Source organism: Penicillium psychrofluorescens (genome assembly GCF_964197705.1).
Source record: "Penicillium psychrofluorescens genome assembly, chromosome: 2".
NCBI lineage: Eukaryota > Fungi > Ascomycota > Eurotiomycetes > Eurotiales > Aspergillaceae > Penicillium > Penicillium psychrofluorescens.
In genome coordinates, this window is record NC_133440.1 from 2,047,152 (window position 1) to 2,072,028 (window position 24,877).

A 24,877-nucleotide genomic window follows, 5' to 3' on the forward strand; every position below is an offset into this window, starting at 1 on the left:
GAGGTAACTGGCATGAGTCGTACTTTGCAAGCACCAGCTAACAAAAGAATGAAGAATGACAGAAGATGTGGACCATATCAATGTCCAAAGCCATCGGCACCAGCACCAGCAGCAAACTTCCCACGCCGCGTACCATGTCGACTCCCCGCTGACGCAGCCTCATAGTACTCTTGCGCCTCACGCGCATGGTCCCGTTCCAGCGTGGCGGAGTATTTTTGACCACTCTGGGGCGGTAATGGCGGAGGAACCGCATCAAAAGTCGCAGTTGGAGGCACAGACACCGCTACAGGCCCGGGCTCATAGTTTCGCTCCGCAAGCTTGATATCCGCACTTGCAGGATCCCCACCCAAGCCAGGCTCGCTACCTACAACAACACCATACTGACCACGACGGTACCCGCGTTGTATCCCCCGCGCGCGAATATCAATCCACAGCGACGCAATACACGCCACCAAGCTAGTCACAATGAATGCAAACAGCGCCTTGTAGGAGCGACAGACGGCAATGCCGGTGTCATTGCCCCAGTCGGAGGTATTGCACTGTGTCAAAAGAGTACCGGACATGCTCCAGCTCATCAGAGCTACTGAGACCAGCCACAGGAGTAGTAGGAGGATGTTAAGCGTCATCGATAGTTGGGTCGAAAGGCCGCAGGTGCAGTGAATTAGGCTAGTGAGGAGGACGGTGAGGACAGAGAGGATAGTTGATACGAGAAGCTAAATTCCAAGTTTGTTAATGGAAAGGCTGCTTTGATGGATGTCTGGAATCAGCTAGTTCGTGGTTACTCACCACCAGAAAGGTGAATGGTAGCTTGTAGCCATCTTTATGGAGGTGGTAGATAAACACGCTTAGAATGGCGCCGACGACAGCGGATGAAAAGAAAAAGATGGTGCGAATGATATGAAAAGGTAGCGGAGAATAAACTGAGGGCCCGAAAGGCATCTGTCTAGAGCGCATTTTGACGAGGTGCAAAGAAAGTGAATTGACCGGCGCGAAACAAGGGCGTCTATGGACGACATTGTTGAACAGGATCAGCGCTCCCCTTGACAGCTTGGGACCAACGTCACGAAGAATGATAATAGACCACCTGTTGTCCCTAGGATCACAGAGACGTTCTATACACCCATCCATAGTAAGTTTCCTCCAATGATGTTTCTCAGGGCCCAGACGCCCCACCGCCGCAAGCGTCGCTTGGCGTAGGAGCTTGCCCGGGAACTGACCACCTTCACCATTGTTATTGACCCTCGTCAACACCACTACATACTCGACACCTCACACTACACCATGTTGCAAGTGCCCGTGCGGGAACACCCTGCCCAGGCCTCCACCAAGGCCGTGATCTTGGTCAGTGATGGAATTCCCCGGAAGAAAACATGGACTGACTGACCCCACTGCAGGTCGGAGGCCCCTCCAGAGGCACTCGATTCCGCCCATTGTCGCTCGACGTCCCCAAGGTGCGTTGCCAATCTCTAGTGATGCCACTTCGACTCGTCACTAACATCCCCGATAGCCCCTCTTCGAAGTCGCCGGACACCCCATCATTCACCACTGCCTCAAGGCGCTGGCCAAGGTCGACGAGGTGCGCGAGGTCATTCTGGTGGGATACTACGACGAATCCGTGTTTCGGGATTTCATCAAGGACGCCGCCAAGGAGTTTCCCCAGTTCCGCATCCTGTATCTGCGCGAATACACGGCGCTGGGCACGGCGGGCGGGCTGTACCACTTCCGCGATGCGATCCTCAAGGGCAAGCCCGAGCGGTTACTCGTGCTGAACGCCGACGTGTGCTGCTCGTTCCCGCTCGGCGAGATGCTGAAGCTGTTTGAGGAGAAGGATGCCGAAGCCGTCATCCTCGGCACGCGGGTGAGCAACGAAGCCGCGACAAACTTTGGATGCATCGTGTCGGACTCGCACACCAAGCGGGTCCTGCACTATGTCGAGAAGCCCGAGTCGCATATCTCCAACTTGATCAACTGCGGTGTGTACCTCTTTTCGACGGAGTGCATTTTCCCGTCCATCCGCAGCGCCATCAAGCGCCGCACCACCCGCCCGCGCATCCTGTCGTACCCATCCTCCGACAACCTTGAATCGTCGTTCATTGCCGCCACGGACGAGGAAGACGATCTCGAGAAGAACGAGGTCCTCCGTCTGGAGCAGGACATTCTGTCCGATCTGGCTGACAGCAATCGGTTCTTTGTCCACGAGACCAAGGACTTCTGGCGGCAGATCAAATCGGCCGGCTCTGCCGTCCCCGCCAACGCCCTGTACCTCCAGAAGGCCTTCCAGGCGGAGTCCTCGGAGCTCACGGCACCATCAGCCACCATCGTGCCCCCGGTGTATATCCACCCCACCGCTACCGTCGATCCCACTGCCAAGCTAGGCCCGAACGTCTCCATCGGTCCGCGCGTGGTGGTCGGTGCCGGCGCCCGTATCAAGGACTCGATTGTGCTCGAAGACTCAGAGATCCGCCACGACGCCTGCGTCATGCACTCGATCATCGGCTGGAATGGCCGGGTCGGGTCCTGGGCGCGCGTCGAAGGCACCCCGATCCCCATTGGCAGTCACTCGACCAGCATCATCAAGCAGGGCGTCAAAGTCCAGAGCATTACGATCCTCGGCAAGGAGTGCACCGTCGGCGATGAGGTTCGGGTGCAGAACTGCGTGTGTCTGCCGTATAAGGAGCTGAAACGGGTATGTTGATTCTTGGATTCTCTAACCCGTCAACCTCGCTAACAACATTAATCTAGGATGTCGCCAACGAAGTCATCATGTAAAGAGACTAGTGCGGATCTTGAATCTTTTGTTTGGACTTTTGATGAGAATAACTCCCACTTCTTCCCGCCATTGGGTCTTCGATGCAGCTATGATAACTATTCTCTGTCGTGCCATATACTTCAGCGCAGCGCCTATTTAAAAATCAAAATCGAGCAGTAACCATTATGTATAAATAGATACTTGATATCAACCGTCTTGCTCAGCTCCAACGCCATGCCAAAGTCGCTGGCAATAACCCAATAAAAAGTGAAGCAAAATAAAGAAATCAAGTCGAGACTCCCGTGCCTTCATTCCTCCACAGGATTTCTCTCTTCCTGTTCCTCAGTAATACCGGAGCGCAAGAAAGCATCATTGAAAATCTGCGATAGACGCATTTGCAGTATGATCGAGACAGCCTCCAAAAAGTCCATCCAATATGCATGGGCCCGTTCAATGAGATGCTCCGGAACGCGAGGGTACAGATCGCCAACCTCAATCCGGAATTTCTGAAGCAAAGCTCTGATCTCCTCAGCCTGTTTCTGGATGCCCAGTCCGGGCTGCTGCTGAAGGGTATCAGGCCACGATGATATCTGAGCAATCGCCACGCGGACCCAGCTGTTGACGGCAAGAAGAAGATCGTAATCCGGTCCATTGATCGTGGTTGGTGCTTTGACCAGGCGATATCGGTTGCATCCCTCTCGTATTTCAGCGAGGGTTTGGTTCAGCTCGCCTAGAGTGTTGATCATCTCCTGGTGTTCTTCCAGACTGGCGAGTAGGTTGTCGATTTCCGTCTGGGTGTCGTTGTGGATATCCAAGGCTGCGTATCGGGCTGCCAGCTCTTCCAAGACATCATCCATGTTTGTTGGTTGTGTGGGAATTCAAGTAGCTGGGTCTGTGTAGAGGTCGAAGACTCAGAGTCTAGGAGGTGAAACAAGTCAAACCAAATGGTTTGTTCACTTCTTTGTCTACTAAGTCGGAGAGGAAAGGTCTAGGCAGGTGTACCGAACAAAGGGTGAGCAACAAAGCCCGAAAATAAAAAGATTATGTATGCCCTATTCTGATATGCAACGCCGAATGCAACCTACCGAACGCTCCTGGAAATGGAAAAAAGAAATCACTGAATGACCGACTTCCGCCTGGGCGACTTGGTAGTCAACAACTGCCTCATGCGCCGAATCTTCGCCCACCATTCGCGGTCCGCAGTCTTCTTTGCCTCGTCATTTTCATCATCTTCTCCAAATTCTGCCGACGGGGTGCCCGTGTCCGTTTGAACTGTATCCATGGATGTCGTCGAGCGGAGGTGCCGGCGATGCTTGACCCGTACAGCTTGCGCCACGAGCTCCCAGCCACTCCGTAAATCCTCCGTCTTCTGGTTAGGCTTGCCTGTGCCGCTCTGGGCCATCCGGTCAATCCATGGGCAGTACTCCATGTGTTCGAATGCCACGTCCAAGGAAGCGTAGACGGTTACATCGCCGTTGGCCTTGGGCTTGTACATCCACAGACCGAGACGACGGAAACACGCTCCACATCCGACGAGACCGGTGGCCCCATCAGATACTGCGTCCCAGCCGAAAAAGGCTAGGGTCAATGCTGCGCGATTAAGAGGAGTCTCCGTCGACGGCGGAGCGTTGGCTTCTGTGCTGTCTTGGTTGTCACTGCTGGCTGCTTCGCCATTCACTGCTGGTTTTTCGGATGTCTTCGACCAATCCTCAGGCAGCATCTTCAAAAGCTCGTCAAGTTGAAAGTCCTCTGGTGATTGAATAGCATCATCGGCCGGTAGCTTATCGCCCATCTGCAGCATGTTCAAATAGCGTTTTCGAAGCCCAGCAAGGGCAGAGTCGGCGTTGGTCAACGGCAGATGTTGAATGGTGTCTATGAGAAGGTTAGAGAGGGAAATCCACCGGGTACTATGGCTGGACATACCATCACAACCTCTGTTCCGCCACGGACAGCTCTCGCCATGGCCGTCATGTAGTAATTTCGCGAATTCTTCGACCAGTTTTGCACCTGCAGGCACGTCATTTAGCATTCCCCTTCCTTTTTTCGTACCATTGTAAACCACTTACGGACTTCTTTCCGCTCCTGCACCTTCTCTGCGTCATACCCATCCAGCTCATCAATCTCATCCGGCAGCTTAACCACCACCGAGCCACCACACCCACTAATACAAGACACGCGCATCGCATCCGTGCAGATCCAACCACACTTCGCCCATTGTACCTCATTGATCGGGGTCGGTTTCGAGGTCCACCGGTCCACGCGCCGGAAGGTCTCCAGGCGCTCGAGGAAACGCTCGCGATCCCAAGGCACGAAGCTTGGGCGCTTGTTCGAGGACGCGGATGCGAGCTGGTGTGCAGGCCGGGAGATCTTTTGGATGGAGTTGCGCACTGCAGCCAGGTCTGATTGATCACCGCTGCTCAGGCGGACTTTCTTGATCGATAGGTTCGTGAGGAGGCGATCTTGCGCCGTCGCGGACGTTGTGGAGGGAGCTGCTGCTTTGGAGACATTGTCGGTGATGGGCTTGGAGATGGATTCCAGCATGCGGTGGAATTTGCGCTTCTTGGATTCCACGGCGTAGGACATGTTGGGCGTGCGGAGGGTTGGGCGAGGTTGAAAGGAAGGTCAGGTTGCGGCGAAGAGGGAGAGCTGAGGGTGCCTCAGGCAGACACTCAGGCCAGCCTAAAATGAGCTTGTTGAAAGTCCGAAGGCTGACAGTAAATAGGTACTGAATATCGTTATTTAGTAGTTAAGCAATTCACTAATTCATTGTTAAGTTTGTGAAATACCTATTGTGAGGTCTCGAACTACGACTTGGTTGAATAACGAGTGCCGTGATTGGCCCACTCTTCATCCGCAACAGTTCCGCATCGTGTTTTCTTCTTCCTTTCCGCACTCCCGCCCTCGATCGCCATGGCCTCGTTGGCACCAGCTCTGCCGCTATGGCGCACTCTTGCACCTCGTATCTCCAGAGACCTCTTCACTTGTCGCCAATGCCTGCGCAACCAAGGCCTCGCGGTTAATCCTTTGCGCCGATATCATGCCGTGCCTTCCCCCCAGACCCGAGTCCGATCCACCATCCTGAACAGCAAGAACCGCCAGTTCTTCACATCCAGTCTCAGAAACTCGACTACTGCGTCGACCATTGAAAGCGCTGCTGCAAATGGGGCTAGGGAAGCCAAGAGCAAATCACGCTTCCCCGGAGTCAGCGATAAGTCTGTCGCGTACTGGCTTCTGGGAAGTGCTGCCAGTGTCTTTGGAATTGTGGTCTTTGGCGGCTTGACACGGCTGACTGAATCGGGGTATGTTCTTTCTTTCTACAACTATGGAACTGTGAACATTTTATTGACAAGCCAATTTTTACCAGACTGAGTATCACCGAATGGCGACCCGTCACCGGCTCTATGCCCCCCATGAATACAGAAGACTGGGAATCCGAGTTTTCGAAATACCGCGCCTCCCCGGAGTTTAAATTGCTGAACCCACACATGACCCTATCTGATTTCAAGTCAATCTACTACATGGAATGGATCCACCGGCTCTGGGGCCGGTTCGTCGGACTATCCTTTGTCCTACCTGCCGTGTACTTTGTCGCGCGGAAGAAGGTTTCCACGCCCATGGCATGGCGTCTGGCAGGTATTGCAGGTCTCATTGGGTTCCAGGGCTTCCTGGGCTGGTGGATGGTCAAGTCTGGTCTGAAAGATGACCTCTTTGCGCCGGGCAGCCACCCGCGAGTGAGTCAGTACCGGCTTACAGCACATCTTGGCGCGGCGTTTGCGTGCTACGTCGCGATGCTGTGGAACGGGCTTGCTATCCTGCGATCTCACCGGCTTCTGGCGGATGCGACTTCTGGTCTGGGCCAGCTCGACGCGCTGCGTGATCCGCGCCTGAAGCTGTTCCGCCGTTCTGTCGCGGGCCTGGCTCTTCTAGTCTTTGTGACTGCCATGTCCGGCGGTCTGGTGGCCGGCCTGGACGCAGGTCTGATCTACAACGAGTTCCCCTATATGGGCAAGGGCCTGACACCACCGCGTTCCGAGCTGTGGGACGCACACTACTCCCGCCATGAGGACCGCTCTGATCTCTGGTGGCGCAACATGCTCGAGAACCCGTCTCTCGTCCAACTAGATCACCGCATCCTCGCCATGACCACTTTCACGGCTATCATGGGTCTCTGGGCGTACACGCGCCGCTCGGCGACAGTGAAGCGTCTGCTGCCGCCAGCCGCGAGGAAGGGCGTACATGGCGTTGTGGGGTTTGCCTTTATGCAGGTCGGTCTCGGCCTCACCACTCTGCTCTATCTTGTCCCGATCCCTCTGGCCTCCGCCCACCAGGCTGGAAGCTTGTTTCTTCTCACCTGGGTCCTTGTTCTCGGTAGCCGTGTCTGGCATCCGTCGCGGACGGCGAAGTTGCTGCAAATGGCCGCGAAAGCTCGGGGGCAGCAGCTATCTCACGCGGCTGCTTCCAAGAGGCTGTGATTGAACCCATTAGGTGTCTCGATGCCATTCATTCAATCGTGGAATCGTAAAATCCCTTCCATAAGGCGGATAGCTCACCGCAGAAACTGTCTTGTACCATATCCGTTCATCTTCTGGGCTGTTCGAACCTCTCCTGTATGTACTATTATAAGCATCTTTTTCTCCACTTTACATTTATTATATGAGGACGCGAAAACGACCGCTTTGGCCAGAAATAGCCGCCTTTCTGCCTGTAATTTGCAGCGGTAGTCCGGGGCCTGGCCACTCATCACCCTGTACCACCACGATTCTACAAACTAATCACAGTTATCAGGCTGATTTTGTACTCACTTTATTTCTATCACAATTACCCACTCAATTTATAACCCATATGTGACGCTCAACGAAAGATAGATCAATAGAGAAGACTCTTCACTGCAGGCGCAAACTCATCGCACATCTCTGCTCGATAGGTAACCCGGCATCAGCCTCTTCTTTCATAACAGCATTCAGTGTCATGGTCAATTCCGAGGACTTCAAAGTCGTGAAGCCCAAAGACCTATAGAATCCTTCATTCCAGGGTACATCTCGAAAAGTGGTTAGGGTAATAGATAGGCAGCCGTGAGATTCTGCCCATTCCCTCGCTGCGTTCATCATCTTCCGGCCAATTCCTTTGCCCTGGTAATTAAATTGAACCGAGATTTCATTGATATGGAGATCTTGGTCCGTCCACTTGCCGTTGAGAAAGGCAATCGGTATGTCTTCAGGGTTAACGGCTACCCATGCAGCCCCATGCTCGATTAGCTCCAGGTGTCGCTCTTCGGTTTGTACCCTGTCATTGGCGATCCATGCAAGATCCGGGAGTTGTAGAAACACTTGGGCCGCGGAGCGCTCCACAGCTGGTAGAAGCGGTGCGTCTTTTGCCTTGGCCAGTCTGACTGTGATAGTATCCATGCTATATGATGTTTATAAAGGGTCTCGAAATGCGTTGAAACTATGTGCTCATGCGAGAACGGTGAAGCCTTCTAAGCTATACCCGTCAAAAATAATCCTCCGGCATTAGCGAATATTCAACCAGGAAACTGCACGGTATCAAGTGCCTTGTGCGTCGGGCAATGCAATAGACAATATAGATATAAGGTAGAAGCTGTAAACATACTGAGATGTTCCAGGGACGGTAACAAAAGATATGGTTGACGAGAAGAGATCGAGGTCGAGTCATTCGTGGAGAAGGCGAGGTTTATCTGACGACCTACGGGGTACGGCGGCGCTAAACCGGGAACAGCAAAAGTGACAGAGAAAATTCAAGGTCTCCACCAATAAAAGGCCGAGAGCTCCGGGAGGTATAACTTTTCAGGAAGGCGATAGTCGAAGGGGTGCTCAAACTGTTGCTATGTGACTCTAGCTTAGGGACCAGGCAGAGGCTTGCTCCGGTTGAAAACTAGATACTAACAAGGCAGGCGCCTAGCAGTTTCTCTATCGCCTAGAGCCAAACCCTATCTCGAGTTCAAAGGAGGGTAGATACTGTATAGTGAGATTAATTTCTATTAGTACTTAGCTATAGCTTACTGGCCGTTGATTATCGCATTCCAATCCGGCAAAAACGGAATCTCCGGCATCAATAGATCCAGAGATGAAGAGACTCTTTGGTCAGGATCAGTAATGAATTCGTGACCCCACTCGGGGAGGATGAATGTCCCATGATCTGCTACTGCCGTGCTGGTGGACCGCGGGATTTCGGCATCTGGAGGAAGCTGGGAAGTAAAATACCCCCCACTGCTGGACAGCTGAACCCCGTCATCTGCAGTGGCCGTAGATAACTGGACATGCTGTCTCAAGGACCAAGCTTGATGTCGAAGCAGCTTGAGAAACTTCCAAATCCTGTTGTGCCCGTGCTCATCATGGATTGCTGCCGGATGACCTTGATTATTAGTTCCGCGAGGGAAAAGCCCGTCAACCAAAGCCCAGGCACGATCTGCCTCGAAGCCACAAGGGCTGCTACGGAGACAGCGCAGAACGTAGGCCAAGGCGTACCATTGCGTGTACATGTTGAAAAACCATTGGAACCTCCAAGCAAGACCCTCCTTCAACAAAACATGACTGCTTTCCAGCCCGTCACAGGCCAACTTGAAAGAAGACTTGAGAACGTCGGGAGTCGCATCAGTTTGCGCCTCGTTTTGCTTTCGCATGCAAATCTCCTCTCGTAGTTGCAACACGAACTCCATTTTCTTACAGGCAGTGGTGATATGTTGAGTTGCAATGCGCTGCAGATTAGTCGATGTTTCAGATCTAGGTGAAATGCCATATTTGGCTGACAGATATTGGCCAGGGTCTTGAATCATTTCCCGCTTTTCTCTAATATCACGAAGAGGATCTGCGGAATGTTGCTGTTGAGTGTCAAGGATCGGATGTATCACCCGACACGACTCAGTTTGGATCAGAAAAAAGGACATTTCCGTCCACCCATCAGACTCCGCTGGAAAATGTGTCATATCTGGGTAGACTTGATTGTCATTCAAATTCAAGGGAAGCCGTAGTTCCTGGTTCGTGAGATCAACCGTGGGTTGAAATCCTTGATCCTCCGGGGCACGAGAGTCAAGCACACATAGATGCCACCAAAGACGAAGACGCATCTCCGTCTCAAAGGGGCTCAGTTTGAGAGAGGTGCCGTCTCGATGGAGGCTAATCGATTGGGCGAGCCGGATTACTAGCCCAGTGAGGACCCATACTCTACGGCCAAGTTCATGAGCCCGTAAGCAGGTCTGGAGAGAACGTGATCAGCTAGATAAACCAACAAAGTAGAAATACATGATCGATTGCAGGGCCAGCCTCTGTACTCACCACATAAATTGCGAGAGCCTGTAAGCTCGCTATATCAGGTCGACTCATGAGATCGGGCGTCACGAGAAGTCGGTCCAAGGCAGTCTGGTAGCGTTTCAAAAGGGCCGGTTTCTCCCACGGTAGGTCAACAGACTCGTCACTATCATCGTGACAAAGGGCCGTGACGGCGGCGTAATAGATGGCAAATGTCAACGCCACCGTTGAGGGTTGTGCAGATCTGGGGTCCAGAATCGTTTCCACAACAGCAGACTGTACCGTCGGTATATGCAAGATTTTAAGGACTGGATCGACCGATTTGACGTACACATCCCACAATCGGAGGGCTAATTGGGTATCAGGATAGAAATCCAGTGGCTCGGAGTCCCTGTCTAGAGGAGCATAAGCACCTGGCTGCGCAGGAAGTTTGTGGTACGCTGTTGTATTCACCCGAAGGTGCGAAGGTGCTGTTTCCAAGTCAATAGATTCCTGGTAAATGCGTCATACATTAGCTTAGTCGGGTTATGTATGGTCTCTTCATAGAGGGAGGGAAATCCGAGCAGCCGTAAGAATTAATCTAGGCTTACCTCCTGTAACAACGGTTCGATATCAGAGTTGTTCAATAATATCTCCCATGTTGATTTGTTTGGGGGTCTATCGGATGAACGCTGACTCGCAGTTTCAATTGCATTGACACTTGCACTAGGCCGGGCCTGGATTTGAATCTCGGACTTGGCACGACCGCGACCGCGACTACCATCACCATCAACTGCAAATCCCGCAGTGACTTCGCTACTCTCGGCAAAACGTGAGAGCAAATTTTCCAGTCGTTTCAGACAGTCGGAGATGTCTCGGAGTGTAGGAGTTTTTTGTGCGGAGTCTGAGTCCCTTGTGGGATACACGCAGGTCACATCATACCTCGAACAATTGGTGCAAGGCACTCCACGGTCACAGCGGACCTTTCGCTGATGGCAGCCTTCACAGGACCGCGCCCCTGGTCTGTAAGTCCGTGGGACCGATGCCCGCGGTGGGCGTGCCGTGCCATCGTCATCGGCGGAGGAGGCGGACCTTTTTGCTCCAGCCATCATTATTGATGTTCGATACACAGTGCTCAGAAGCCGTGGGTAAAAACGGAGTTCGATTCTAGCAGGACAATGTTGGAAACTATGCTGTCGGTAGGCTTCTCGGCCTCTCGGAACCGAGAGGCCCGAACTGGGCTTGCGTGGGTCGGTTCAGCCGCACTCGTGCACTCGCACACCTCGCTCTCAGCGATCATGGCGCTCTCTGCCTTGCATTGGATGCTGTGGCAGATCAGGACCTGTGGCATCTCTGCGACTGGCTCCTGAGCGTCCATTTCGTGAAGGTATGGCTCGATCGTGGGGAGCAACAAGGTCGTTGTCTTGTCGAGAGTCAGGCGAGGATCAAAAGACAATCGGCCGCAGCTGTCGCATTAGACCGGAGGGAAGTCAGGATGGTGAATTTGGTATGTTCGGCTCTTGGAGTCCCATGATCCGAGATGCCGACTGATGAATGTCACTGTGTTGGAGGGCCGGCATACATAAGTCCTCCGTTGCGTAGTCGCCGTCGTCCAGCACAGGACAAGATTCTGTTGCGCGTACCAAACTTGATATCGATATCGTTGTTCAAACCGCAAGGCTTTTAATCGACATCACCATGGAGAAGAAGAATCCTGGCAGTGTCTTTGCACCAGGCACAGACTCCAGAGCCGGTCTGAAACACGAAGCGCAGCGTGCATTCAAAGAGACCACGGTGCCTCCGGTGCGTTTCTGGATCCTTAGCGTCGGGTAAGTCTGCCCAAGATATTTAAATACCCGCAGTACAAACACTCACCATCAATAAAAACGTTCTTTAGAGTATATCTTGGGCTCTTCCTCTCCATCATCGACACCTCCATCGTCGCCACTAGCATCTACAGCATCGGCGTCGAGTTTCAAGACGTCCGCCGCGTCAACTGGGTTGTCTTGGCCTACACGCTTGCCTATCTCGGCTGCGCTGTGACCTTTACTCGCGTCTCTGACGTGGTGGGCAGGCGGAACGCCTTTGTCGCTGCCTATATTCTCTTCTTCGCTTTTTCCCTGGGATGTGGTTTTGCACAGAGCCTGGAGCAGCTCATTGCTTGCCGGACTCTGCAGGGGATAGGCGGCTCTGGTAGGCGATGGCTCATTGTTCGAGGCTGTGGTCGTGCTGATTTTGACCAGGCCTTTACTCTCTTCCCATGATAATTTTGCCCGAGCTGTGTCCCGAGAATCTTCGGCAATATATAGGCAGCATAATCGGCCTAGTCATCGCCGGGTCGGGGGCCCTTGGGCCTGTTCTGGGAGGCATCTTGACGCACTACGCCACCTGGAGATGGGTCTTTTGGATAAAGTATGTTTCCGATCAAGTTTCCTCATTTGCAGCACCGATATGTTATTGACGCTTGATAGTGGACCCATTGGTTTCGTGTCCTTGATCATCTTCTTGCTCTCCTGGCCGAAGGCCGAACACCTGCCTTCGACGACAAGACGATCTTGGAAGGAATTCGACTATGTCGGCTCCTTTCTTATCATTGCCGCGGCTGTTCTGGTTGTCTTCTCCTTCCAGAATGCGGGTGAGTCTCCTGGCACGGCATGGGGCACCGCCGTCTTCATCGCGCCCTTGACCGTCGGCCTTGTCCTCTGGCTGGCCCTCTTAGCTTGGGGCTACTTGGCCGGACGTGTCTTTGAGGGCCACCTTGCACCCACCTTTCCCATCCGCCTCTTCCGCAACAGAGCATACGCGGCCGCTGCGATTTCTACACTATGCCTTGGCTATCCCTATTTCATAATTACTTACACCTTTCCGCTCAGGGCCCAGGTCGTGGACGACAAAAGCCCGTTGTTGGCTGGTATCATGCTGCTCCCCATGTTGGGCTCCACAGCTGTGGGAAGCGTCCTCGCGGGAGTCTTGAGCAGGACCAAGAACTATCTTTTCGAGACGATGCTCGCTGGTGCTTGCCTGATGACTCTTGGGGTTGGACTACTTACCCTCGTTCACGATGCCGGTGATGATGCCAAGGCTCTCGCTTTCATTGTCTTTGCTGGCCTTGGGTTCGGATTAAACGTCGCATCCGCAACGATGCTCACGTCGGTTGAAGTGCCCATCATAGACTATGGTAACTTTCATCGACGCCCTCCCAAATCCGTCAAGTCACCCCGGGCTAATCAAACGCAGCACCCGCACAGGGCATTATAGCACAATTGAGAATCCTCGGGGGCAGCCTGGGTATCTCCACCTCAACCGTCTTCCTGAACCTCAAATCCAGCGAACTGCTCTCGGGGCTTCTGACGCCACAAGAACAGGCCACACTCGGTCGCGGCGGAGCGCCGCTTTCGTCGGAGCAGCGCAGTGCAGTGCACCGAGCCTTCTCGGAAGCCTTCCACAACGACATGGTGGCTGCCGCAGCGGTCTCAGGGGTGTCTGTCTTGGTGGTCCTCGGCGCATATCGTCGCGGACGGATGCTTCTGGCGGATCAGAAGAAGGCCCGGGTCCAGGAGGAGATAGCGCGCAGATCGGGACTGTATAAAGCTTCTGGTCGTGATTCGGCGTTGCAGACATGATCGCATTGGTACATTGATATAGACGACGATGTGGAGTTTGGGTCGACAAACTGGATGCAATCATTAAGATACAAACCTTTAGACGGTAAAGCGGAGAAGGTCCGTCGTTTACTTTGTACGAGTAACGACATGAATCAAATCCAATGAATCACATTCTTCTTCCATTGACAAATTCACCAGTCACTCAAATATAGAATTATCTTCTACGGTGAGGGAGTAAAAAAAGAAAAAAAAGAAGATATACATGCAACAGTCAGGATTCGCTGGTGGTCACCCACCCAACTACTAACTGACCGGCGTGTGGCTTAAGTACGGCTGAGCGGACGGGAAGCCCTGTTCTCCACACCCTGTGGTCGCATGTACTGGAATCGATATGGAAGATGTTTATGTGCCAAAAGAGTACTTGTAGAATTGACCAGTAATTTCAGCCAGACTAGTGGCCTGGTGCTGCATTGACCAATAGTGTCGCTCCATCACTATTTCTCACCCAACGTGTCTGCGCAGTTGATATTGTAACCAGGAAAGACTTTACGTATCCTCTAGATAAATTGCCAATGATATGCAGAAGTGCTTGATTGATAAATGTATTTCTACAACCTACCCTAGATAAATGTATTTCCATCTATCAGAACTAGACTCAAAAGAATGTATGTGACCTCGGTGGGCGGTCGTCAGCTTCCTGAAGGCCAACCACGGCTCATGCTCCACTCAGAGCCGGCGATCATAGCGGCGCGCATCTTGGCCTTCTGCATATCTGAGAAGGTTCTACCGGTGACTAAATGGACGGCTTATACGGCGATGCTGAACAGGCTAAGTGCCAGCTTCTCTGCGACACCTTTTTGGGCGCCGCAGCTGTTTGCTCGCATATGACAACATTTGACACAAGATAAGAAGCACAAGAATGTAAGCATAGGCCACAATTCTTGTGCTTAAACACAAAACATGCCTACTAACACATGACAAGTAGGGGAGTTGATTTGAGTTGATTTGCGTGCATGTTTTGAGCCGAGAAACCGATACTCGATTTGAGTAAAGACTTATTATAAGAGAAGACAAATTATAGATTCTTAGTTTCATATTTAATTACCTACGTAGATATATGATCTAGGAGCACCTTTCCAAGAATCAGATTTTGTGTGAGATGCTAATTCATGTAGATCCTCTTGAGAGGATATGACTCCTGTGAGCATTGATCTATGTGTGGATGGTGTGAAGACCTGAAGGCACAAACGGGATCACATGACTCTGTTTGCACTGTTTGCTTCTTCCCTGTATTTAGACTGTCTGTTTTCCCTTCTTCTTTCTTCTTCTTCTTCTCTCCAGTTTGAAGATTCTTGTAGAATGTCACTTCTTCTTCTTCGTTGAACCGGACCCTCACAGATGGGATATGAGATAATCTGATTTGAGAGGATCTTCACATATGGGATTTCGTTACTATATCAGTGGAAAGACACGAGTTCTCTAGTATCATAAGTGAAATTGTTTTTGCATCTACATCGCGTGGATCTCTAGGGTACTATAGCAAGGCAATGGCTGTTCGTACGTCTATTCAGTGCTCAGATAAGCCGTAGCTATTGAAACTAGCCTACTAGCACTTAGGTTAGGATCATATCAGAAGTCGGGCTTAGCAGTTGTTGCCTAAGTCTATAACTTCAATTGAAAAGATTCTCCTCGAAGGCCTAGGGGGCCCGGGGGTATTAGGAAAAATGCGCGGACTTGACCGTGTGGGTGGGAAAAGTAGGTGGGATGGCCGGTTGAGTTCTTAATGTTCACTCTACTTCTCTGTTTAGAGGAATTGGCACTCTATCTATTTGCGCTTTGTTTGCTCCTCTATTGCCCCTAGTCGGCTCCCGTGTTGGCTCTTCTGTTAGCTCCTCTATTTGTCCCTCTACTTAGCCCCTATTGGCCCCTCTGTTAGCCCCTTTGTTAGCGTGCGCTAATATTCTACCGGCAATTAGCGTCTATACTACTCAAAACCTACTATTAATAGGCGGCATATTCCTTATAAGGGGCGGTAAAGAGGTACGCTAGGGCATCTTAGACTTTTGCGGTACTACTATATGTCTACTATTTGTATTAAGTGAGTGCCCGAGGCAATCTAAGAGTAATCAGGATGGTCTCTCTAGCCGATATAATGACGAAACATGATCGTTAACGCACGTGGCCATCGATGGAAGGACCACCAACCGCTATAGCCAGACACCTAGCCTAGCCGCTAGTTGAGGGGCTATTAGCCTCGATGGATTATAGGCCCTAGTCTAGACTCCGACTAGGATAGTGGGCTATGACTAGGGACGCTTAGCCTTAACTCCTTTGATTTCTATCCTCATTCTTCGAACCATAGCCCTCTAACCACGGCCACTCGACCCTGGACATTTGCTCTTTGACTAATGGCACAATTGGACACAGGTTCTTAGATCGAGGTCATCGCTGGCTGCGCAGCAATAGACCAGTATCTTAAGTCTGACGGCTTTTGTTGAACAGCTTTCCCAAGGTAAGTGAACAATTGGCCGATCTCAAAGACGAGCCTGCGATGTGAGCCTAGCTCTTTATAGGCATTAGCTGCTATAGAGTGGGAAGGCCTTAGCAGAGTAAGCACTTACCTTTAAGCATTCGTAATCGTGTAGTAATACGAGACTTCATCAAAGGCCAAGCAATAGGAGCTAGTCACAGTCCCTTCTGCTGCCAGATCGCCACAGCCTGCAGCGTCGAAGTAAGCTAGCGAAAGGTCGGAACTGTCACTCTCAATATAGTGGGGTCTAGTAAGACTAGGAGGTCTAGTAGGACTAGGGGTGCTAGTAGGACTAGGGGCTGAGGGGTCGAGTAGGACTTAGGGTCCCTAGTCAGCTAGGGGCCGAGCCAAGGTTTTACGACCTAAAATAGTATCGCAGCTTTTGTTAAATACTAGCTTCTACTTAAGGTATCGAAAATTGAGAAAATAGATGCTTTAGACAATCCTCTTAGCCAACGAACGAATGAACTTGCTACTTAGAGGCTTTAGTATTACTAGGGATATACTGTCATTGAATTTCAATACTTAAAGTTTAAAGAAGACATCTTTCTTAGAGTTTAGCTCTTTAATAAATAGAATATTTAAAGACTTCTTAAAATCTTTTAGATTAAAGGGTATAGAAGTCTTAAGCTAGAATATAGAGTTACTATACTATTTATAGGATTATAGAAACCTATAAAGACGTTATAGATTAAGAGGATACTTAGTATTGTTTGACATGGTGAGCGGGGCGCCGGAAACCGCGCCTATTGGCACCGTTCTTCTGCTGCGGCCGACCGCCTGCCCGACACCGCCACCTCCCTTCCTTTCCGGGTAAGGCGTCCTCACCCAGTGCCTCCTTGGGGCCTAGCGTCGCACTGGCCGCTTTAACCGCCCCGGTCACCTGCCGTCCATCTATAAAAGACTACTGCTCCTCCCCTCGACAAGACCACGCACTTTCTCTTCTTTTTCCTCGTCCCCCTTTTCTACTTTCGCCCCCACTGCCTCCTGCGTGCCGGAGGGCCTGGCCCTATGCACTGCCCCTTTCATTTCCTCGTAGATGCCGCGCCATCCGACGCTTAGGCCATACCGGCCAGCGTGGACAGCGAGGCGATGCGGACGCCCGGGAGCCTAGCTGGATAGTTGAGTCCTCAACCACATCGCATGGGTTTAGGACTTATCTAGTGGAAGACATGGCTATTGTCCGTGCTACTCAGTTATCTTCGTTACCCTTGTCTTGAGCCCGACTCGCTCCGAGTAGATATTCTATTTCAACGTGTCTCATGCTGTTGATCACGCTCTTCTAAGGTATCGTTTCGGGGATGCTTGACTCGGCACGCCATTGCCCCTCCTAGATCCATCGGGGGGCTGCATTGTATAGCCCCGTTGCAGATCTATCTCCGGATGCTCGCCCTCGAGCGTCTTAGCTAGCGATTGTCGTCATCGTCGGTCACTCCGTCCGCTTTGCTTTTTGTGAATGTGTGTCAGAGCCACTACACAGCAGTACGAACCAATGGCGAAAATACCGCACTGGTACATCCCATCGACTGGCGCCTTGCCTCTAGGCCAATGATTGACCGTGACCGCGCTAACTCGCTAGTGATCAAGCGGCCACTCAGCGAATGGACGACGACCTAGAAAGTACGGTGGATCTATGTTAATGGGGCTTCGCCGGCGAGTGCGACTAAGAGAAGTACCTAGTGACCTACAATTTCCGATCCTTGTAGGTGCGGGCAATGGATGAGCTTGGACGAGCTGGTCTGCCATTTTCAGCTCTAGGGAATAGGGCGATTCGCTTTGTACAATCATTAGTTATAAAGGATACCGTTTCCTCACTCAAATGGCAACCTCGGACTTTATTCCCAATCTACCTCTTCTTCCCTCCCCATTATTCCCGTGTGCCCTATCCCTGGCCCTCTGTTCTTCAGAATTTTCGAGAGTTTCCAATCCCCATACTAATATTCTAGCCCTTTACATTTGTAACTTCTAGCATGGCGAATACTAGATTTCGCCTTGAAAGCTTTCGACCATAGAATCCGTTTTAAGATAATGCTCAGCCTCTGCTTGATCACCCTAACATTTGCCGTTATCTAAGTCCCGTCTCAATTACTGCTACTACTCCTCTCCCTAATCCTAATGATACCATCTCAAAGGCTTCGAGGGTTTATCCCCACAAACCGGAACAGCATCCCCTTCCTACCCGCCTGCCGGTGGAGGTTTGCTTGGATGGTAGCGCGCGACCGGATTCCTAAGGTGCCGGTCTTGAACTAGGCGACTCGGAACTAGTAGTCTCTACCGATCAGCATCCTTAAGCTTCCGATGCTGAGGACTCTGTTTAGACTCGAGAACTGCCAAACACTGAAGCAATCGATCCCGCGATCCTATCCGATCAAACCTGTCTAGGTGCTGAGCAGATCTAAGCAACGGAGAATATTGCTGGCACTGCAATAAGTCCACATCTTGCTCTTACAGATAGTTAGCCTTTATAGCGCCCTCGCTTTCCTAGTGGAGATACGCCCTCCCAGTCAAAACGGCATGATGCAAAGGACAAGGTAACGCCTAATCGGCCGCATTCTAGAGTGGCGAAACGATCAAAAGCCAAGAAGAGACATACCGGGAATGGTTCTAGTCGACTTCCGAACACAGGACCCGGCCGCCGCAAAAGCCTCTCTTTTCCTATGCTACGTTCTCAGTTCTTAGCCTTGTCAGTCGAAGATCGACTACAGTTCTTGTCTTGGCTGTTTGAGGGTGCTTTACAACACTGCGTTACCTCTACCAGCGTGATTACCCCATCTGAATTAACTTGCCATCCCGAGCTTGATGCGGAAATGACGTACGACTATGACCAACCAAACTCAGTCGCTAAACCCGTTGATGCGCAAAAAGCCTCTCCGACGAGAAAGGGCCTTCGGTGGTCCGAGGAGGAAGGACGCCTATTAGTAGAACTCAGGGAAGAACAGAACCTCCCTTAGTCGGAAGTGATAGAACAGTTTGAACGAAAGTTTCCCGGAAGGGGTAAAGGGTCTATACAGGTGTACTAGTGCACGACACTCAAGAAACAGCGGTTATCTTAGTCAAATCACCCAAATTGAGATGAAAAATAATTACGTGTTTTCCTATTTCCACTCCTAGAATACACAACCGGTCATAAGTTTATAAATTATAGGCCCGGTGAACTCAACTATTTCGGAGTCATCCCTCGGCCCGTCAAACCTTATCCTTTCAAAACTAACGCGATAATCATATGTCACTTGCTAACACCCTCCATTTCCTATCAGCATAGAACGCGAGTCTCATTAGACAAATTCGTTCCTAGGTAACGCTAATGTGTACAAGCGTATGGTCTGGCCAAAAGCGGGAGATGCTATTATATGTCTAGGCGGCGAGATGGTTTTGCAGGCGCCTAAAGGTAGGGTGGAAGATCATTGGCATGATTCTATGAGAGTACTGGTTGACCTAAAGTTCCCGGTGTGTCTTCCGCCCGAGTGAACTAGAAATATACAAGGTCATCCCTTTTCCCATTCTCTCGAGTCCTGTATTAATCAACATCCACCTCTCCAGGCCTCTCAGATACTCAGACTTTGGCATGGATCACAATGAGAGAGAGAGATGCCGCCAAAAGTTGCCCAAATGCCATAGCATCGCCCCAATCCTTGGTCTTTCCTTCCCATGTTATGACAAAAGACCAGATGAGAGTCAAAAAAAACCATGTCCATGAGATAGAGAGGGGTATTTCTGAGATTATTCGATCGAACTGCCATCCTATTTTGATCTCAATACCCCGCATTCTATCTCTTTGCGTGAAAGGCTGGTCGCGTCGAGGTAGATTAATTCGACCGATGCGTCTAAGTTCATATTAGAATCATGATAGAGATCGGAGTCATAGGGCGCACTCCAACTCATAGATACAGCTCTCTTGAGCCATCCCTTCAAGTGTCCTTAGACCATTTGCCTTTCGCGGGTTCCGAGCGCAATCCTTCAGTAGAAAAAGCATGTCAAGCCTTCTTTTGCGCAAATGCGCCGCATCCGCCATATCCAGAATACATGGCATATCCTCATCGAACGAGGCTGGACATTTCGTGCTGTGGGAGAACCCTATGCAGCTATTGTCATACTCCCTATCAACCTCGTTTGGTACCGAAGCAATTGTCCGATTGGCTTCCTCGCGGACTTTCTCCACGTTAACAGGCATCAGGTCAAATATTTCGAAGCGCCCACTTATGTCTTCCGTTCCTATAAAATGGAACTTGAATTTCTATGCTCAGCATGGAACGGCCAGTCAAGGTAGGAAAGCGTACGGTAACTTCTCGCACCGCAATAGGTCCAAAGAATGGAAGCCACTGCTTCCAAGAGCCCTTGGGATCGAAAGATGCCTCCGTCATTCTACTCCAGATTGCAGCGTCATCCTCAAAGGCTTCCTTCCTAATAATCGGCTGCTCATATATCTCCCCACCGGGAATGAAACGAAGAATTCCATCCTGATTTTCTAGACGTCGACTAATAAGCCGACGCGGACCCGACCGTAAACAGGGAATTCGAATGGCGTAAGCTCCCTTGCTACTATTCAGACAGAGAAACATGCACTGCGCCGCTCTTTCGTGGACGCCTAAATAGCATTGGATTTCCATATAAGGTAGTTGGGGAACTAACTGTACTTGAAAGAGCACCCTTTCTGTTGGGTCGGCCTGTCAATGCTGCTTGGGCGGACTTGGAACGTGGGAATAACGTGACTATATCCCACATCTTCGCCCATAAAGCTGGCCAACCCAAGAGACTTGACTGGCCCTCTTCTGGATCGGAATGCTGCATACTGTTCCACTCTAGGTCCGGAGGAGCACAAGAAGACATATTTCGGGAAAAGGCAGCTAGGTAGGAACGTGCAAAATAAAAATCACTCTGTGGTCAATATTAGAGAATCCTGAAAAATGGATCTATTTAAGGTGAAAGGAATCTGAAACTCCTGGTACCGCCGAAGAGCTTCAGCAGCCAACCAAAAAGCCCTTAGATATCTCCTTTGTTATTGAAGACTATTCATAGCTCTCCATAGGCGTGGACATATGGCCAGTAATGCCGTCCGGGTGAGAAGTGGGTGTGTAAGTCTCGTTGGCAGAAATATGAAACATAGCCGCGGCAATTTGTTGGCTGTGAGCTCTTCACTATCCATACCCGGCGGCTGGCAACATTCGAGGGGCAATCTGTTTTGCTGTCGCACTGAGTAGGGGAACCAGCAATGCATACAGCGGCAGAAAAGGAGAAGTCACCAGAGTTTTCATGTTACGCGTCTCGTAGTGTACTGTAATGCAACTTGCGCACGAAAGTTCAACCTCCAGCAACTATTAGAGGCTCCTCTCGCACGCGCTCGACTTGGTCCCGGCTTCGCGGACGGCTAGGACAAGGGTCGTGGACCCCGCCTCACGGTACAGCCGACCCAGAACCAGACGCATATTTGATCGCTTTTCACCTTTTTAATCTGAGCGGAGGGAGCGATGGAGAGAAAGGTGGAGGAGGGGGCCCAAAGTCCTACAGCAATATTCGAAATGGGCTTCCATGTTTTACACACAGAAACTATCTCAACCCCTTACGCCAAGGCCACCTCTAAGCCTATCTAGGACTAGTGCAGGTAGCCTGCATATCATCCCTGTCCGTCAGAATGGAAATGTAAAATATCTGACAAGACCAATACGAGCTGAATATCTGATGATAAGCAGCGGCGAATTAACCGTCTCCCAGAGTGGCTGAAGATGCTGGCAGCAGCAAGTGCGCAATCATCAGGATCCGTTCTAATTTGCGGCTTTTCGGTACCATCAAACCTCCTCCCATCAAAACTAGATGGCCAGGAAAAATCACTCCAATCATGCTGGAAGTATTCTGCGACCATCTGCTTGCAAAGCTGAGATTATATCTTTATGAAATGATACTATCCCTACTGCTGTAGTTTTTCTCTGATATATCAATCGACCCCAAACTTGATTCCGCTGATCGGACCATTATTCACACCAACCTGAAACCCAAAATTCTGGCCTTCAAATGGGACATTTGTATGGTGATCTCCTTCCTTAACAATATTGACGATTTTTGTCTCCTTCTCCACCTGCTGGGGGGCAATTAGAGTCTATTCAGACAAACACGGGATTCAGCTGAGGGGGTTTGTCGATAGCGACTTCGCTGGGTGTGAGGACTCGCGCAAGTCAACAACTGGATGGGTGTTCACGCTGGCTGGAGGGCCTGTATCTTGGTCATCTCAGAGACAAAAAACAGTGGCTACATCAACCATGGATGCTGAATGTGTTGCGTGCGCCGAGGCTGCGAAGGAAGCTATGTGGATTCGCAACTTTATCAATGACCTCCGCATCCCCGGGGTCAATATCGACACGGTTCCCCTTTATATTGACAACAACTCAGCCTTGAAGCTCACCAGGAATCCGGAGTTCCACAGTAGGTCCAAACATATTGATGTCAAGCATCATTTCGTTCGGGAAAAAGTGGAGGAAGGACTTATCAATACCCAGCGCGTCAATACGAAAGACAACTTGGCAGATGTTTTCACGAAAGCATTACCCCAGGTCCACACACGAAGACCTTATAGAGCGTCTGAATCTTCATTCAGGGGGAGGTGTTCAATCTGCAATTTCGTTGGAAGAAAGGAAGGCAAACGCCAGGTCAAATTCTGGGATCCTTAATGTGCCTCGGCCGCTTCGGGTCCTTGGCACAAGGGGAGAGTTGGATCTGTTGGTGAATGTGTGTGTCATTGGAAGGGGCCCTGGGGGGCAGCCCAACTATCCTAACTATGAGCTGACTAAGTGAGGTCGGACCCGGAGTCACGTGACCACTGTGAGGGCAGTGCTCCAACAGGATCCCCGAATCACGTGATGCATATAGATCTATAGGAGTGGCTGCCTGTTAGGCAGGCACTCCGTTAGGCGGCAGGGAGATGAGCTGCTGCGACTACAAATAGCTGGATCTTTTCATATAGACCAGAATATAACACTTGTACCTCAATCCAAGGTTCAACTCGGTGAGAGGTCAGGGTAAATGAAGTCATCCATCCATCCATCCGACTGTATCTTCGTGACACTTGGGCCTAGATTTAGGAACGGTCGGCCATTATTCCTAGCGTGTAGGTGGTATAAGCAGAATGGCAGCGAGGCTCGAAGATGGGCGGGTTCTTAGTGGGCAGCCCCCTGCTAGAGGAAGAGGCTCTCAAAAGTCCATATTATGGTAAAATCAGCTTCATTCTGCTACCCAATCCTAGTGGTGTCCGTGACCATTTTATGATGAAAGTTGATTTGAGGTATACCAAGGGCCATAATAGCAGACCTAAAAGATTTCATTGACGTTGGAGGTGAAAAAGCCTATCTTCTACGTTATAATACTTGTGTTGCAGTGGCGATTCTAGCCAATGCGCTCTTACCGAACATTCGTTCTACCGAGAATATTTTTTAGAACATTATTCAATCATCGGACTGCTGCCGGAAGATCGCACCGAAGGGCTAAGTCATTTTGTTTCCTTCGAAGGAGTCGATTCACATCTCCATTTCCGGCCCCTTCTCCGTCTCTATCTCCGCCTTCTCCACCACAGAGTTTTGGTGGCGGTGGGGATTTTCCGGACATCGTAGGGTCACATTATTTCCTCGTCCAAGATCTCTGCCGAATCCCACCCGCGCGCTCTATCCTACTCGGCAGTTGTCGACTGTCCCACCTTCCTGTCGAGTAATATAAGACCACATATCCAACTTTACCGATAAAGGGACTCTTGTCAGGATTTCATTTCACGTTATACACAAACTATCCTTTGAAGCCATACTACGATGGCCTCCATCTTGGAAAAGAAAATACCATCCCACCAAAGGGTAGTCGTACTTGAAAATGTAAGTATCATGCCCTACCACAATAGGCAATCGTACTTTGCTCAGATAACCTCGAGTCGCAGCAAGGGACAGAGTTTCGTTTCAAAATACAGCAAATCGAAGTCCCGACCTTGAAACCAGGCGAAGTTCTCGTTGAAATTGACGTCACGGGTATTTGTGGAACCGACCTTTCACTTGCTCAAGGTCTTCTGGGCCCTTGCAATTCCATCCTAGGCCACGAGGGCGTCGGCAGAATCGTCGCCGTCAGCTCTAGGTGTACTAGTGAAGCGGCCGTGGTCGGGAAATTAGTCGGTGTTGGCTGGATTCGCGATGCGTGCGGGTCCTGTCATGTGTGCGGTAACGGTCTGGGAGACGAGACGCGATGCCAGACGCGGGTATTCAGTGGTCGTGATGTGCCCGGCACCTTGGCCAGATATACCGTGGTTCCAGAGAGGTATATCACTCTTTTACCCGACGATATTCCGAGCGAGTTACTAGCACCAATTATGTGTGCAGGTGTTACGGCATACAAAGCTCTCAAAGTGGCAAATGTATTGCCTGGATCATGGGTGGCCATCTCTGGCGCTGGAGGGGGGGTGGGCTCACTAGCACTGTCTTACGCCAGGGCGATGGGTTATCGTCCTATTGCAATTGACGGAGGGAAGCTACGGGAAGACATCTGTATAAATGCAGGCGCGGAAATCTATTTAGACTTTGAGAAGGAGCACAGTTTAAAGGAAGCTGTCCTCCGTGAGACAGGCGGCAAATTATGTGCTGGGTTCATTGTGTGTGCCGGGGCTACATCAGCTTATGAGGTGGCGCTTGATTGCTTGGATTACTTTGGCACTCTGGTCGCGATAGGAATTCCCCCGCCTGGTTCAAAAATGTCACTTCACCCTCTCACTTTGATAGATTATGGAATT

The 24,877-nt window shown here is 50.8% G+C and overlaps 7 protein-coding genes across 7 annotated transcripts; 3 read left to right on the forward strand and 4 right to left on the reverse strand.

The window, feature by feature from the left end:
* Nucleotides 1–77: 77 nt before the first annotated feature.
* Nucleotides 78–626, reverse strand: PFLUO_LOCUS2971 (uncharacterized protein; the record flags this gene model as incomplete). The annotated part of the gene is made up of 1 exon (XM_073780167.1): nucleotides 78–626. One exon carries the CDS (start codon nucleotides 624–626, stop codon nucleotides 78–80), a length of 549 nt encoding a protein of 182 aa, XP_073637049.1.
* A 655-nt stretch (nucleotides 627–1,281) lies between these two features.
* PFLUO_LOCUS2972 (uncharacterized protein) lies at nucleotides 1,282–2,769 on the forward strand (the record flags this gene model as incomplete). The annotated part of the gene is made up of 4 exons (XM_073780168.1): nucleotides 1,282–1,341; nucleotides 1,395–1,451; nucleotides 1,508–2,686; nucleotides 2,743–2,769. The coding sequence occupies 4 exons, from the start codon at nucleotides 1,282–1,284 to the stop codon at nucleotides 2,767–2,769; spliced, it is 1,323 nt and encodes a 440-aa protein (XP_073637050.1).
* A 288-nt stretch (nucleotides 2,770–3,057) lies between these two features.
* PFLUO_LOCUS2973 (uncharacterized protein) lies at nucleotides 3,058–3,606 on the reverse strand (the record flags this gene model as incomplete). The annotated part of the gene is made up of 1 exon (XM_073780169.1): nucleotides 3,058–3,606. The coding sequence occupies one exon, from the start codon at nucleotides 3,604–3,606 to the stop codon at nucleotides 3,058–3,060; it is 549 nt and encodes a 182-aa protein (XP_073637051.1).
* Nucleotides 3,607–3,863: 257 nt separating this feature from the next.
* PFLUO_LOCUS2974 (uncharacterized protein) lies at nucleotides 3,864–5,332 on the reverse strand (the record flags this gene model as incomplete). The annotated part of the gene is made up of 3 exons (XM_073780170.1): nucleotides 3,864–4,621; nucleotides 4,673–4,756; nucleotides 4,816–5,332. 3 exons carry the CDS (start codon nucleotides 5,330–5,332, stop codon nucleotides 3,864–3,866), a joined length of 1,359 nt encoding a protein of 452 aa, XP_073637052.1.
* A 327-nt stretch (nucleotides 5,333–5,659) lies between these two features.
* Nucleotides 5,660–7,221, forward strand: PFLUO_LOCUS2975 (Cytochrome c oxidase assembly protein cox15; the record flags this gene model as incomplete). The annotated part of the gene is made up of 2 exons (XM_073780171.1): nucleotides 5,660–6,048; nucleotides 6,114–7,221. The coding sequence occupies 2 exons, from the start codon at nucleotides 5,660–5,662 to the stop codon at nucleotides 7,219–7,221; spliced, it is 1,497 nt and encodes a 498-aa protein (XP_073637053.1).
* Nucleotides 7,222–7,632: 411 nt separating this feature from the next.
* Nucleotides 7,633–8,154, reverse strand: PFLUO_LOCUS2976 (uncharacterized protein; the record flags this gene model as incomplete). Its single annotated transcript, XM_073780172.1, has 1 exon — nucleotides 7,633–8,154. One exon carries the CDS (start codon nucleotides 8,152–8,154, stop codon nucleotides 7,633–7,635), a length of 522 nt encoding a protein of 173 aa, XP_073637054.1.
* A 3,537-nt stretch (nucleotides 8,155–11,691) lies between these two features.
* PFLUO_LOCUS2977 (uncharacterized protein) lies at nucleotides 11,692–13,616 on the forward strand (the record flags this gene model as incomplete). Its single annotated transcript, XM_073780173.1, has 5 exons — nucleotides 11,692–11,822; nucleotides 11,891–12,186; nucleotides 12,237–12,405; nucleotides 12,465–13,171; nucleotides 13,252–13,616. 5 exons carry the CDS (start codon nucleotides 11,692–11,694, stop codon nucleotides 13,614–13,616), a joined length of 1,668 nt encoding a protein of 555 aa, XP_073637055.1.
* Nucleotides 13,617–24,877: the final 11,261 nt, after the last annotated feature.